The sequence below is a fragment of the Daucus carota genome, chromosome 6, assembly GCF_001625215.2.
Source record: "Daucus carota subsp. sativus chromosome 6, DH1 v3.0, whole genome shotgun sequence".
In the NCBI taxonomy this organism is placed as follows: Eukaryota; Viridiplantae; Streptophyta; class Magnoliopsida; order Apiales; family Apiaceae; genus Daucus; species Daucus carota.
Window position 1 is genome coordinate 7,743,754 of NC_030386.2, and position 17,529 is coordinate 7,761,282.

Sequence of the window (17,529 nt, forward strand, 5' to 3'; positions counted from 1 at the left end):
CCTGTACACACATTCATAGCTGATAGTTACATTAAAAAAAATAGATGCTACAACTACATATCTTGGGCTGAAGGGCAATAATGCCTCTTAGGCTTATATATGATTTAACCCTGCCGTTGCACCCCACTTACAACTAAAACCCCAACTCAGTGCATCAAAATCAGTTTGAGATCATTACCTAAATATTTCGGAGCGAGTTCGAAACCCCACCCGAGTTTTTCGGGTAAATTATATTATTTGACCCAAACCCGACTTGAAATATAAAATCAACAACTTTAATTTATATTTTTCTAAGTCGGATTTCAAGTTTTGTCGGATTTTAGCGCCCCAGTTGAATTGTAGTATGCCTACCCCATGATTGTACAACAAAGCATTACAAATCCATTATAAAGATCAGGTATGCGCATAAGGCCATATAATCTGACTCTTGCTATGGGAACCAAAATTGGTCACACATTTTTAGAGGGTATCAACAAGATAATCTATTCTATATCTGATTATTCAGCAAGAGACTCTCGTTTCTGCAATTATTATGTCAACTCTTTGATGGTGTCATCCCCAAATTGCCTGCTGTACATTGGTGCATAAATTACTGTAGTATCAAGTTGCTCTTCTTTAATTGCATCAAATGTCCTCTTAAACTACAATCTTCCACCTGAAAGTCCACACATAAACAAACAAAAATAAGTTCTATGCCTGGTAAGGAAACACGTAACAGTAAGAAATGCACCACAGGCTGATACATTTTATACAGTAATAACAACTTTTAGAAAGAATATACATTGAACATCTATATAAATTAGAAATATCGTAAAGTGTAATTACTGTAAATCAACATACTGATGGTAATGTGAAAAAGCAAAGTGAAACCAAGAAGCACTGAGCGTGTCATATCCTACCTGTGATGTATATGTCTTCAACAAAAGATCTCCACATTCGTCAATAAGAACTCTTTCTCCAGCTACTGATCTGGCCAACTCTGAGCTCAAAGTATCCATTTCACTGGCCTGCATATTAAAAAATTATTGTAAAAGTTGGACTTGAAAATTTCCTCAATGCATATTAATTTTTATCTAAAACTGTTTCACAATTTTTGCTTCTAAATATTGTTGCTAACTCCAGTTGAATTCATACTTTGCTTCTCCAAGTTGATAGACCTTGGACATAAACACTTGAAATGCTACATGTTCAGTTAATTTGGATTTCGATTTACAAATGCTGAAGTCTCGTGACCTCAGTTGCAAGAACTCTAATTTTTGATAATTTAAATGTCGCAAAAGAAGCGTTGGCATTACTGAAAGAGGAACTAATAATGGACAAATTTATCAAACCAACAATCGTATAATGCATACATGTAGTCATAGGTTTGAATGCCAAGTGATTATTATATATCTTCAACTATAGTTGCAAAGTCTTATGAATTATAAGGCCGCAAAATGAATTTGCGGAATGAATTTAGTCTTACCATTTAGTTTAAAGGATAGAAATAAATCGAGGCTAATATTTGATATTCATTCTTGTATTCATTTAAGAAGTTCAAACTAGAAGGCAGCAGTCCTAATTTACGGATTAATAGGTCATCCCTCTATTCATATCCATCATAAGCACTCTCAAGTCCTCCATCCTTTAATTTCACTGGTCGTTTTGCTTCATATTTTCTTTGAATACATCTTTCCCTTTCATTTATAAATTTTTCATCATTGTTTTCACGATTCCCACTTCCATTTCATTCCTTCCGACTTCTGATACTTTTTCTTACCTGCAGTACTTTTATATTTTCAATCTTAGTATGCTCTTCTTCCTGCACTTTCATCTCTAATTTTGTTCATATATCTTAATTCCCACCTCCATTTCTTTTTTGTTCCAGCGAAGCGAATTATTGATCATTTTACAATTGCTTACAAATTAACTCTCCACATGCTCTAACAACTAAAATTTATAATTAAACTATATTTTTGTCCCCGAAGATTTTGATAGTGATTTTTCCAAATATGTGGAGTGATTTTTACACAGAGCATAAGGAAGTACATTACTTTACAATATTCCAACAGAACATAAAGATTAAGATACACTGAATATGCATATTATTAGAATCAAAGAAATTTGCTTGCACTGCTTGTATATAATGCTTGCATAATTATTTGATAAGAGATCTCAGATACATATATACATGTCTACCAAAACAATCAAGTTTAAAAACAAGATATGTTTCAAACTTTAAATTTCTTGTATAATTTTTAATACCAGGTTTAATGAGCAGGTAGTATGTAAATTTTGTTTCTAACAATTTAGACAAAGCACAGAACGTGATGCTTAATTTTTATTAAGATATCTAAATATTACTTTTGTTGTTGTAACATTAGATCTTTCTCTGTTTCTTCTTTATGGAATGTTTCTTTTTCTGTCTTGCCTTATTTTATAATTATCAAAGGCTGGATAACAATCCACTTTTGAGCATTTACACATTCATTTGCTTCACTCTTGTAGGGTTTAATTCTTGTTTCCTTAATACTTGTGAGTCTATTCTTATCTACTAATTTATTTTATGTGTACAAGGTATCAAAAAAGTTCCCCCATCAAGATTAAAAAAGGAATATTTTGTACTATCATGCATTTGGAGTTCCTATTATAGTGATGATTTTATGTAGGACTTCGAATTTTCTATACTTCTTTCCTATAGGACTATATCATGGTTTGGTCGGACTGGAGTTTTTCTTTCCAACTCTCCTACAGGATCATGACTGTTTTTCAGTTAACATCCATATTGTTTATGCACCAACTCTCCTACAGGATCATGACTGCACATCTCTAAATTGCAGTCCTTTGTCTGAAGGAAAATCTGGTAAATTTTATTAAACAAGTGGTTCACTTGTTTAGTTCCTACTCTCTTGCTGTTGTCCCCTAGATACATATACACTAGTATACTCTATAAGCCTACAGTTGAGTCCTCGTCATGAATACACTTACTCGGTTATCTACTTTCAAAAGTTTAAACTTCCATAAACACTACTAAAAGATACACATCTATCGCTTCTTCTCACCTTGGGGAGGAATTTTTGAACTTGCACATATATCGTTTCCATAACCTTCATAGCAGAAGTTAAAGCTTCCCCTACTTCTTTCGTATCAGCCTAAAACAAAATAAAACCAGTTAGTGCACAATTCATATTGGATATGGAATGCATAAACATTAGACATTCATTGAGCTTTGAATGCTAACCTGAACATTTCCACCTAGCGGAAGACGAACCACTGAGTTGATTAGAGCTTGAGATGTCCCTGACAAAGAACTAGAGTGCTCCTCCTCCAAAGCAGACCATTCATCCAAGTACGGGATCTAGACATCAAAGCAGTGAAAAAGGACATATTAGATGAACCAGATATAATAAGTATTACTAGTTGTGCACATGTATTGCAAATGAAAGCTGCTTAGAATCTATTGCATCGTCTGCCTATATCTATGTATATACAAGTTGAGATCTGAGTAACCAAGCAACAATATTGTTACAGTATGGTTACAGTGTCACAATATTGTTGCAAATCCTTTTCGTCAACCTAATCCAAGAAACCATGAAATTATTCATGTTGATGCAGATATCAGTCATTGAAACTTGCGGGGATCATACAAAATGTCCCTTGCTATTGTAACGAGTTGATCTACACAGATAAATTTAGTAGCAACTCACCTGTCGAGCTAATTACTAAGTTGTCAAAAAGAACAGTTTCTTTAGGCTTTGTTAGTAGCAGAAGCATAGAGATGGTGACACAGGCACACCTGCTTTCAACGCTATTCCATTGTAATATGGATGGCCAGAAGTTGTAATAAGGGTAAAAGAGTTTAAATAAATAATCAAAATGCAATCATTAGATTCTCAACCTATATCTATCTAGATTTCTCGGCTTCTTATATATCCTTTTCCTCAACCTAATCCAGATACCAAGGAAATTATTCTATATTAAAATAAATATCTTTTCTTCTGCTATCTTCAGTCTAATTCTATTAATGTGTTCTTTTTAGTTTTTAACACAATGGTTGCAAGTCACGTCTCTTCTGCCTTCCTCGATCTCAATTTCTAAAATTTCTTCTCTCAATTTTCTTAAGTTTCCCTTTAACACTCAAACACTATGCTAATATAAACTTAAAAAATCTAAAAAAAAATATAAAATTGAATCAAAAGAATAGATCAAAATGCATAACTGATGAAAAGCTTATAGAACTCATTTTATTTCTAACAAAAATTTCCTCCAGCCTACAGTTACTTGATAGCTAACTGATTAATCAGGATAATAAAGAAACTAAACTTAATCTCATTCATCGATACACAAGTGGTATCAAGAAATTTCATACTATAATACAGATATCTGCTTCACCAAATTCAATTCATTTTGTAACAATTTCCATACTAAACAATGAATAATGATTTAACGAATACAGTTCATGCATGACATTCAAGAATATATGGGGAAACTTATACATACTTGTTATATTTGTATCTTCATTTTAATCTTTGTTTGTTTTTATTTATATCTAGTTCTGTAATTTACTCATTCGATATTTTACATAAGCGAATTAACTTCAAGAATCGAAATTCAACAAATTGCAACTTTATGCGGACATAGGGAAGTTACAAGCTGCAAAGTCAAGGAGAAACGAGGAACTGATGACTCTCAAGAAAAAGGTGGTAGATTATGAGATCTTTTGATGATAATTCACAGCGTCTCATCTTAGTATCTAAGAGTTTCCTCTTAAGATGGTGATGATGGTCCGAATGGATCAAGAATTGTGAGGGTTTCACGAATTATCAGTTAAAGAGGTACGAAAAGCTTGTACACCGATCATGCATAAAACTGACATAACAAGGAACAGTTCTCCAAGTCTTTAATTTTGATATAGGCCAAGGCGATACAATTTAAACTGGCAATTTGGTACATGACGCGGTAACACTATAGACATGAAAATTTAGTGTTTGGGTTTAAACTGTTGGTACGCGAAAAATGGAATTAAACGAACATGACAGCACACGCAGATTTAGTGTTGAATATGGTTTTTCACTTCAGGTAAAAAATGAAATTTATGATATAATTTATATTAAAGTATATTAATATATTTATATTAAAATCTACACGAACACAACACAGAAAGTACACGACAAATTTCGAAACAAATATGGGTTTCAAATTAGGTACACGAATCCTTAACGGGTCGGATATAAGTTTCACCTTCAAGTACACGAAACACGAAAGGACACGACCCAAAACGATTGCTAAGTCTAGATGCTATACAATTTTGAACTATTTAGAGATATTTTTAAAAAAAAACCTTTAAACAGCTACCCCACTTATCATTCTGGAGCTTTGTATTTGTATAAGAAGTTAAAAACTATGGAGCAAGGATATAGACGGTCCAAATATTGCGAGGCTCCATTTGCAAGTCTACTTTGACGTTACTCCAGGCACACAATTAAAAATGTTTTAGACTCCAAAACTAATGAGGTCTCTGTATTTGGTTGTTAACAACCTGTACTCACTTATCTTAAATTAGCTACCAGCGGTGAAATTATGAAACCTTATAACTATAAGAAGGGACTTGGCCACACAAAGGAAAAATCAAAGGTTAAAAGCTGATAACAAGCACTTTAAACTCTTAACTTCTATGGTGAAACACGTTTAGAAGAAAGCGAGTCCTTACATGATCAATATTCATATATTATACCTAAAGAATGACAAGGAGGCTATGGAACCAATTAATAAATAGTAAAAGGAGGAAGGGTTCATAAGTCATGTCATGACACAAGCACAGCAAAGGTCATAATTGTAACCTTCCTGAACTCGCCGAGTGTTACTGTTGCTATTGGTAAGTATATTTTAACCAACCACAAGCTCAGCGGAAGAATGAATAAAATATGACTTGGTGATCATATTGAGGTTCGGCCATTAGACAGTTTTACACAGGAACGGGAGAAAACTATTTGGGAAGTTTGATCAGTTCATGAATCAAGAAATATTTTAGTTTTGACTGGAAACTGGCACTTTATTGGACTTAAGGAGTTACGGACAAGAGCTATGGTGAATTGATATTTAAATTAACAAATTATAATACTACCAAAAACATTCTACACTGTTACACCATGCAGCTTATTTCTGGCAAGCTTCAGGAGTGCAAGAACCATCAAAACACTACCCGAAATTAAGCCAATTGATAGAACTCAATACTTTTCAATGAGACCATACACAAATAGATAAAATCATATGAGTTAAATATTTCAGGTGTAGAAGAAGTTTGGTACATTGTTGTCTCTGTATCAACTACCAACTAAAAAAAATCAACCTCCATTAAATTACATGTACAAATGAAATAGAAACAATTGCCTTGCAAATATATCATAAGAGATGTGATTTTCGATCATAACATACGCAGACTACCAAGAAAAGGTTCTCGATTCAACCAAGTAGATGAACTAAATGGGAGAAAGATTTAGCAAATAAAGTATGTTACCAGATTGAATGCAAAAAAAATGTTTTTATCAGGTGATTATGATGTCCCAAATCTATGAAACTTCTAAGACTGCATCTGATATTGCACTGTAATATTTGAATCTCATGTGATGGCTTTTGCCACATAACAATATCATACAATTATGTGTTTGTGCAAAAATGTTTACATCAATATGCTTTATAATATACTAGTGTATTCCAAAAGCCTAAATGACCATCTTACACACTAGAGCATATCTTTAATGTGGTTATGAGACAACCAATGCTTTATGCTTTATATGTGAGTGGCCTGGCCTTGGATCTTAGTAAGGTGGTGTCTATGCGGAATTGTTTAGACCAATTTTATTTTTGGCCAATAAAGACAAAAGTATCCCACAAATCGTTCGGAACAAAACAAAAAAAAGTATGTATCAAATTTCAGCCTTACTTGATTTTCGACTATGGTGGTTAGAGTCTTTATTCTTTTCAAGTACTCAAGTTCCATCCGTTTCCTTCTCACAACAGCGGACAAATCTGATATTTTGGCTCCAAGAGAGTAAAGCTTTCCCTGCAACATAGACAGAACAGTTTCAGCTGTGAAATAATATTCAATATGAATGGGAAATGGATTAATAGCTATGTCTATGAATGTTGAGACGAAGAAAGCAATTGAAAACTGTTACGATACAAGTAGAACGTTACACGGACCTCTGCGTCCCTTGTTTGAGCATGAAAAGAGGCTTGCGATTTAGCATTTACAAAGATCCACTGCAAGTAATGGTTATGAAGCATTTTCAAGGAATGCACTTGCTCTTCACGATTCGATAGCTTTCTCCCCTTCCTTGCAACATCTCCTTGTTTCGTGAGAGGCATAGGATGAGGAGGCGGCAAAGAGAGATTGAACCCCATGGCCTTAACAGAAGAATTCAGCAAATTGAGTGATCGAGAGCATGGGGAGGCCGAAGAGAGCTTCGAACTCAATTGAGATTCACCGCCATTAGTGGAGCCAAAACAAGTCCTCTCTGGCATCGAAGAACGCACATCTGAATTCCACTGCAAACTGTTGTTCTGAATGGGAAGCGGAGAATTAGGGCACGACTTCGAAGTACATCCATCCTCATCATCTTCAGTAGCTTTAGCATCCCCTAAATGCTCCTGAGGCGCCGATGAAAACGACAATCCACTCGATTGCAGCAACTTTGCAGCCGCAGAAGCGTGCATCAAATTGGTGTTACCACTTTGCCTAAACCGCGAAGGCACAATTCTCTGAGTAGCTGGAGTATCCGGCCTCGAAGACGACGATCTCACCATCCTCAATTGCGGAACAGCATCACAATCATCATTATCACTTCCTTCAGATCTCACTCCTTTATTCTCCTTAAACACTAATCTAGTCGAAGCACCACGAGGCCTCGGAGGCGGAACTTTATTGTAATTATGCAATGTAAAAGGTGAATCCGAGTAGCTTCTCCGAATCAGCGTCTCCTGATGGTGTGGATTATCCGTCTTCGATCGCTGCATCTTTTGCGCTGGCATTGGCGTCGAAACGCTGTGTTTCGGTGTCTTGTGAGGCTGCTGTTGTAATGCAGGATGTTCGCCGCTTGGTACAGGAGTCGCGTTCATAAATCTAGAGCTGACTTCTCGCACTCTAGGCCTTCGATTAGTCGGTGGAGCCACGGCGTCTTGTGGCGGAGGAGCGGCGGCTGGAGTAGACATCGGTTCGCTCATTTTACAAACTCTTGAAAATGATTGGGAATTTGAGGATTCAATAATAGGGTGCGTTGTAAGAATGAAAAGATATATGAGTAATTAAACAGAGACAAGACCCAAATGTAGCCGTTGTGATTTTAAAACTTCCCCACTTCTAACGGGCCGTGTATGTTTTCCCCTTTTCTATGTGTCTTATTTTCCGAACATGAACATGGACTATGCGTTTTGATATTTTTAATTCTTGTAGGAAAAAGATTTAGAGGCCTTTGGCTAAATTTTGAAAAAGTGTTTTTTGCTTCTCTACTTCTTATAAGTACTTCTGACTTTTTATACAAACGAGTCAAGAAAAGTCTTATCGGAAGAAGTCAGAAGTCATGGTTCCTAAACAGTCACTTATTATTTTTCCATCACTTATAATAATTTATATATTAAAGATATAGATTTTTTAAAAAATAAAAATATATTTGATTGGACCAAAATCAATCGTATCAAAGTATATACTGACATATTATGAAAATAAAAATAATTTACCCTTATAAATAAATAGTGTCGTGAAGAAAATAAACAAGTTGTTTAGGAGTGAGAGTATTTGATAATTATTCTACTTTTGCTGGTACAAGAAAGAAAAGATTTATTTGAGACCATTCGAAATAGGGCTTGGAATAAATTTAAGAGAAGAAAAATATCCCTTTTCTCATTTGCAGGGTGAGAGATTCACATAAAAATTTAATAAAAAATCTGCATTCCGTAGCAGTTAAATTTTGGTGGGGTTCTTTTGAAAGTAAGAAAAAGAAAATTCATTTGTGCAAGAGAGAATTTCTTTGCAAGCCTAAAGAGTAGGGATGGCAATCGGTCGGTATGGTTCGGTTTTGACGAAAAACAAACCCGAACTGAATAGTATTACCAAACCTGAACCGAAACGAATTAAAACTCGAGGTTCAAAAACCAAACCTGAACCACCGGTTTTCTGTTCGGTTTAAACCGAAAACCAAAAATTATAAAAAATTAAAAACTATATCCTAAAATATCTGTATATATCTTTTTTCAGATTCACTTAAAAATTACATGTAAATTATAAAATTGAATAAAACAATATTTTAAAATTCGAAATATAGATTTTTCATTATGTAAAAAAAACTATAATACTGAAAATACTAGCATTTAATTAATTTATTCGATGTGACTAATCTAAAATAATGCATGATGAGAAAAGATTGCAATACAATTATTCTTTCATTACACATATCTTATAATCTTAAGGATAATGACTATTTTTGTATAATATTATATGAATATTATATAATGGCATACGATATATTTATAATATCGGGTTCGGTCGGGTTTCGGTTTGATTCGGATTCGAATAGGGTTCGGTTAATCGGGTCGAGTTTTGGTTCGGTTGGCCTAAAAACCAAACCCGAACCAAATTCAATCGGTTTTTAAAAATGAAAACCAAACCCATAACCATACCATAAATATCGGGTTCAGTAAAAACCATTCGGATCGATTCGGTCAGATATCCGTCGGTTTGGAAAATTTTGCCATCCCTACTAAAGAGAGGGGGTTTAGGTTTTAGAAATTTAAAATTATTTAATTAAGCGCTATTAGCAAAGCAAGTATGGAGATTTATGAGAAATCCGCACTTACATGAAAGTTTTAAATTATTTGATCTAAAAAGTATTAGAATGACATATTGAACAATCCAAACTACATCATCTATGAAACTAGTATCATCGCAATCGACCTTCATATAAGTATCATCTGTAGCACAACGTTCAGAACTATTAATTATATGAACTGAAATTGGAGTAACAAATGTCCCCAAAATATGAACAAATTCTTGTTGTGAAAGGCGAGCTCCTGTGATATCTACAACCGTCCTAGAATCAATGCGACTCTTATAGATCACCCAAAATATTACATGAATCCTTTTTAGAGAAACTTCCGACAATCATATGAAAATACACACAAAACTCAAAACATAATATATGGACACGATTAATAAAGTGGATTGTTTTGATTGGTGTATACCAAATTTATGTTGTGCTGATAGACAGCTAAAATCGTGAAAAATTTGTTTGTCAAGAATATTTGATTAGATATATCTTACCTATGCTTTCAAATTTTATTTATAATTTCTTATTTATATTTTTAAATATTTATTGACATAATTATTAGTTATTTTCTGATGGTCCCATTATGTATCTAACCAAAGAGATCTCATTATCTCTTTGGTGTAGATTTTTTTAGTGATTTGTTTATATAAGCTTTTGATTTTAACTTTCTTATTCTTTAAAAATTATATTATATTCATATTTTTTTATGAGTTTGTTAACTCTTTTCCTCCATCATTTTAGATAGTTTTATTATTTTGCTGTATGTATGAACTTATTATGTTTTATTTGTATTGTATTTTTCAGGTATGCGAGTGGAAGAAAGAATGATAGCGGGACCTTTATGGGTGTTTTCTTATCGAACATTAAAGCTTTATTGTCTAAGTGTCCCCGGTCATCTCTGCATGTCCGAGGGTTAGATGGTAAACTTTCTTGAATGAAAGGAACTCCTTGCAACGGCTTTTGTATTCTGATACAATTCGTTATACGAGAGAGTATCTTGTGACAAAAAAAAAATAACTTGATAACAAGATACTCAACAAGATCTCACAGATCTTCAAATATTTTTTAAATCAAAGAGATCCGTAAAATTATCTAATTGATTCTTAATCCTTTTAGTATTTCCATTATAATATATCTAAGAGATTTTCAAAACTCAAAAATTATAAAGATATATTATTATATAGAGTCTTATTCTAATAGAAACCTCCTTATTCTAGAAATTAAAAACCCACCTCAAATATTACTAAATTCTATAGCACATATCACTAATACTTACACCTTCTTCTCCATCTTTCCTGCCATCTCCATATTCACCTCCACTTCCACCTTCGCCGCATCCGCCGCCGCCTCCTCCTCCTCCGCCTCCTTCAACTCCACCGTTGCCGCCTCCTCTCCGCCGCCTTTTAATTGCAACCCCGATTTTCTTCCACAGCTCCGGCGAAGCTACGCCGCCTAAAACCACAGCTTCATCCTGTTGTCTACATCCTCCGCCATCTCAGCTGCCTCATCTGCCGTCCCGCCTCCTCTGCCACCCTGTTTTTGCCTCGCCCCATCCCCTCTATGCTCCTGTTCTTCCATGTCCACGTCCTTCGTTATCTCCACCGTCATTATTACTCCCAGAATCGATAACAAGCACAGATCTAAGCACAAATCTGGAGTTTTCGCTGACTCTTGGAGATTTTCACTAATTTTTGCGCCACATATCACTAAATTATAAAGAGAATATCACTAAATTGTATTGAGAATATCACTAACTTCTATTGGTTTCTGGTTTTTATTTTAAGAGTGATTTTTATTTAATCATGAGCGTTATTATATATACTCATTTATATATGATTGTCGATATCTCAAATAATATAGTGTTCTTAATGTAAATTTTATAATTCTTTTTTTTCTTTGAAATAATATTTCTGTTTTATATTTTATTTTGAAAAGGAATAATAATAATAATCACTATTTAATGCAAGTACTTGAAAGTAATAGAATAATTTGATAAAATAGTAATCTTCCAAGCCTCCTCTCTCTGACAAACCCTAAAATTTTCTCTGCTCTTGAAGTAGTCGTCTCCATTCTTTGAGGGATTTCCATTGATTTTCACCGGTGGAAAGTCCCAAACTCTTATATTTCTTTTATTTAATCTGTTTTCTTCAATAATCTTCCTCGACGGGGAAGACTTTTTATCTTTCGATTAAGTTTGGTTTGTTTTTCTAGATCTAAATTATCGGAGCTTCTGATTTTCTTTTTTTTTTTTTCGATTCTAGCGGGGCTTATCGGATTCGAAAGTTAATCGCCAATCTTGTGGTTTCGATTATCGGATCTAATTTGGTTATTTTGATTTGTTTTCAGTTTGCTTTTATTTCTGGTTTTGACATGGATTTTCAGGTTGATTTCTCTCATTGGTGAGAGGTTTGTTTTCGCTTCTTGAATGTAAGCGATGATTTGATTTGGTGATGAAAATTCGTACGAATTGCAATTTTGATCGATAGCTCACATGATAGCTCCATCGGGGCATGATGAAGATGGTACCATTTATAATATATATTTAAAAAATTTATAAATAATTAAAAAGCTCCCGTGCCTTGCACGGGCTATAAGCTAGTACTATTAAAGCCGAAACATTAAAAATTTGGTCGGTCCGTACTTGGGCCAAATTATGGGTTTATTTATATAATCAAGTATATTTTTTACCTAAAGAGACTCAATTTCCTAAAAATAACATTAGACAATATGACAATTACCCCTTCTAACTAAACCAAAAAACTCAATTTTCTAAAATAACATTGAAAAACATGGCAATTAGTAATTACCTTTATAACTAAAACACATTAGCTTTTTGATCTTCTACAATTAACACGGGCAACACACACACACAAGAATATAATACTGTATACTATATATATAGAATCATTAATAATTAACCGGTGATATTTTCCAACCAAAATACATTACCATTATTTTTAAATACTTTAATGGTTTTAGTTTAAAAGTAGTATTATAAATATATACGATACTATATATTATTATATTATTAAAGCTTAAATATAAAAAGTTCAGTTGGTCCGAATTTGATGAGCCGGTTGATATTCGACCCAGGTCGTTATTTAGGTTTATGCGCCTCTTAACTTATAATATATTACTAGCCTTTAAACCCGTGCAAAGCACGGGCGGGTATATGATTCGAAATTTATTAATTATAATTTAATTCTTAACACCATTTTATTAGTATTTTAGTATTAATGAATTGGATTTTAGTTAAATTATATTAAGCAACTCGTTATATCTTCAAACGGAAATTTAGCTTTCACAATTTATTATCTATCTATAAATATTTTTCTGTATTAATATGTGACAGTTTATTATTCAATTTAAATCAAATTTTTTATATTTCATATATCTTCATATGTTACGTAATGGCTCGTGTTTGTAATGAAATAGAATACGTAAGTGTTAAATTTCGAGTAGAATACGTTATAATTAAAAAGTAACGTCTTTAATTATTTATATGTACTTTAGACAGAAGATATTCAAAATTGTATATTTATAATTAGTTATACGTTTATCTATAAGTAATTTTTAATATTAATATATGTTATTAACAATAGTTTCACCTTTTTGTTAACTAATTATAAATTATATTTAAAAAGATATTAATATACATAAGAACTGTTTTTAGTATATGAAACTGTTTAATAGATATCTACTTGTAGACTTTTAGTTTTAGAGGAGAGTACCAAACCAAAATTTTGTACGACTACAAATTATACGCATGTTGGCTTTTTATAGTATAGTATAGATAGTATAGATGTGCTATATTATTAATTAATAATAACGAAATATTAAAAGTTTATTGGTTGGTTTATATTTGGGTTTATACGTCTCCTTAAATTATAACATATAAAAACATATTTTAACATTCTCACTAAAATATATATATTCGACCTAATTTTTAATCAGCCATATGACAGACTTAACTACTAAGAATATATTCATATGTTTCGCATCCTATATTATAATACCTGAGTCTACCCAGGTATGCAGTTAACCAATCAGAAAAGAGGAATTATTTTAGGACCAATCAGAAGTCATTCCTAAATTTTAGACCAATCATATTGATTCTCCAACTTTCCTTCTACCACTGTATGCAGTTAACCAATCAGAAAATAGGAATTATTTTAGGACCAATCAGAAGTCATTCCTAAATTTTAGACCAATCATATTCATTCTTCAACTTTCTTTCAACCACCTTATGCAGTTAACCAATCAGAAAAAAAGAATTATTTTAGCACTAATATTATTTATTATACAATATAATTAATCAACTCCTTTTCATTATCTGATTATAACTCAACTAATTAGACTCCTTTTCATTATCTAATTAAAAATAATCTAATTAGATAATAATAGAATTTGAGATTTACTTTAAGTAATTTAATTTAATTCAATTCAATTTATGAAAAAATAAATTATTTTAGGATGTTAACCAATAAAAAAAGAGGAATTAATTTAGTACCAATATATCATTCCTTATTTTAGGCCAATAATATTTATCCGTTAACTTTAGATAATTTTAAAACAAATCAGAGTCCATCCTCAAATGCAGTTAACCAATTAAAAAGAAGAATTATTTTAGGACTGATCAGATGTCATTCCTAAATTTTAGACCAATCATATTAATTCTTCAATTTTCTTTCAACCACCTTATGCAGTTAACCAATCAGAAAAAAAGAATTATTTTAGCAGTAATATTATTCATCATCCAACTTTTCTTCTATTAAATTTTATTTAAAATATTAACCACATACAAGTTAATTATGAGTTAGTCAATACAATTTTTTATTACACAATATAATTAATCAGCTCCTTTTCATTATCTGATTATAACTAAACTAATTAGACTCCTTTTCATTATCTAATTAAAAATAATCTAATTAGATAATAATAGAATTTGAGATTTACTTTAAGTAATTTAATTCAATTCAATTCAATTTATGAAAAAATAAATTATTTAGGATGTTAACCAATAAAAAAAAGAGGAATTAATTTAGTACCAATATATCATTCCTTATTTTAGGCCAATGATATTCATTCGTTAACTTTAGATAATTTTAGAACAAATCAGAGTCCATCCTTAAATTTTTTTATATGAATAATCAATAATTATATGTTTAGATCAATTTGATAAATCTTTTTTAAAATTATACGAGTCTCCACACCCTACAGATTAGAACGAGCTTTTTATTTACTCGATGGCAAAGAAAAACAGTTTCCTTATGTTGCGGTGGATAAAATATTAACATGTTACATGACGTGCATGGTCTTTCGAGTATTATATGATATATAAAATTATATATTTACTATTTTAGAAAATTAAATTCACACTTAGCCAATATAAACATCGTTTTTATAATTATAAATATATAATTATAATGTGATTGGTTAACTGCATACTTGGGTAGACTCAGGTATTATAATATAGGATAAATACAAGTTAGCATCCAGAATGACCAGTTTTCATAAACCTCACAGTGATTTTATAATTTACTAAGACAAATTTTTTATTAAATCCATAAAATTTATTGACATAAGTGAATTTTTACAAGATATACACTTTTACGGTATACTCGATTGAATTTAATAATTTTTATTATTTCATAAATATGTTAAGTGCATACAAATTATCAGAAATATGGCTATAATGACAATTATGCAAATTAAATGAATATGCGTATAAATCAATTAAATTATATAATATAATAATAACGACTGATATTAGGCATGTTCCACCCGATCCGATCGACCTTAACCCAACATTACTTTATTCAATAGAGGAAATTAAAAAACATTATGACCTTGAAATTACTCGCCCGCTCGCGTCCCCATTCACTAACTGGCTCCCCAGTTCTCATATATATATTATAAAAAATTTATACATAAATATTACAATATTGTTAAAATTAAAATAATTTTATACGAGTCCACCCATAAATTTTTATATGACTAAACAATATTTCTAATTTATTGCGGTGGTTAAAATATTAACATGTATTACATGATATACATGGTCTTTTGAGTATTATATAATATAAAATTAAATATAAAATATTTATAATTTGTTGCGGTGGTTAAAATAATTTTATACGAGTCCACCCATAAATTTTTATATGACTAAACAATATTTCTAATTTATTGCGGTGGTTAAAATATTAACATGTATTACATGATATACATGGTCTTTTGAGTATTATATGATATAAAATTAAATATTTCATATTTTATAAAATTAAATTCATACTCATCTAATATAGTGAAAATGCCCTAAATAACTAATATTTATGTAATGCATGCCCAAAATAACAAACGTCGAGTTTGATGCCTTTTTGATGCCTCTTTTAACCAATCAGTGGCGCATTCAAAGGATGCGCGTATATGAATCAAGTGATTTAACCACTACGGGGTACTTCTGATCCAAATAAAGACAACCCATGCATATTTCTTCATATCCAAAATAGCTTTGGACTCCGTGATGCTGTATGTATGATCATATATGTGTTTTCAAAAGCGAACAAAAAAAAATGACACGCATTCTGACTATGCGTGTTTGTTGGTCACGCATACTATATATGCGTAACTTGCAAGCAGATTCAAAATTTAGTCTAATCCTCACACATGATTGATGCTCATGCACAAAATCAGCCAAAGCATGCGCATTAACTAGATCCGCACTCAGTATTCGCATTCAGAGAATGCGACTCTTTGTGGTTATTTTGGTCCATTTTAGTGTGGTTGATCATTATGGACAATATGCGCAGAAAATGAGTTATATTGGATATTCACCCTCTAATATAAACATCGTTTTTATAAGTGTAAATTTATAATTATAATGAGAAAAATAATATAAAATAAACACAAGTTAACATACAGAACGACCAATATAGAAATCTCACAATGACTTTACAATTTATTAGGACAAAATTTTCATTATGTTCGTGATTAAAATAGATATAAAAATAAAATATATTTATCTTCTTAAATTCATAAAATCTTATTTACATGAGTGATTTTGTTACAAATTTATACCTTTAAGGCATGCTCCATTGAATTTAATAATTTATATTACTTCGTAAATAAGTTAAGTGCATACAAATTTTCTAAACTATGGCAACGAAAACTAATCATGCGGATATAAATGAATTTTTGCGTACAAATTAATTAAATTATATATTATAATAATAATGACTGATATCAGGGGATGCATCCACCCGACCCGATCGACCTTAATCTGACATTACTTTATTTAATACGGAAAATTGAAAAAATTTATGGCCCTCAAATTACTCGCCCAGCTCCCTTCCCTGTTTACTAACTGCCTCCCCAATCCTCATATATACTATAAAAAAATTCATACATAAATATTACATAATTGTTGACGATAATATAATTTTATATGTACATTTTTTATTCTCGTATTAGTTTTCAATATCTCATATTATAAAAACAAATTAGTTTAGATCAACATCGGTGCAAATTCAGGATTTAGTATGAAATTGAGATAATTCAGATTTTGGATCCGAAACCGGGAGCAGGGATTGCATTCGCATTCCATGATCTCTAAACGATAGTCGATCCTTATATAATATTTGATTGAAAAGAAAATATAATTATTTCATTTCATATAATATGAGGGTGTTGAGCAGAGTATTTAAGAAATAATATTATTTTTCTTAAAAAT

The 17,529-nt window shown here is 31.6% G+C and overlaps 1 protein-coding gene across 1 annotated transcript; it reads right to left on the bottom strand.

The window, feature by feature from the left end:
• Positions 1-266: 266 nt before the first annotated feature.
• LOC108225456 (protein ENDOSPERM DEFECTIVE 1) lies at positions 267-8,304 on the bottom strand. The gene is made up of 6 exons (XM_017400314.2): positions 7,183-8,304; positions 6,923-7,042; positions 3,221-3,337; positions 3,042-3,131; positions 900-1,007; positions 267-655 (listed from the first exon to the last, which is right to left on the bottom strand). The coding sequence occupies exons 1-6, from the start codon at positions 8,200-8,202 to the stop codon at positions 590-592; spliced, it is 1,521 nt and encodes a 506-aa protein (XP_017255803.1). The 5' UTR covers positions 8,203-8,304; the 3' UTR covers positions 267-589.
• Positions 8,305-17,529: the final 9,225 nt, after the last annotated feature.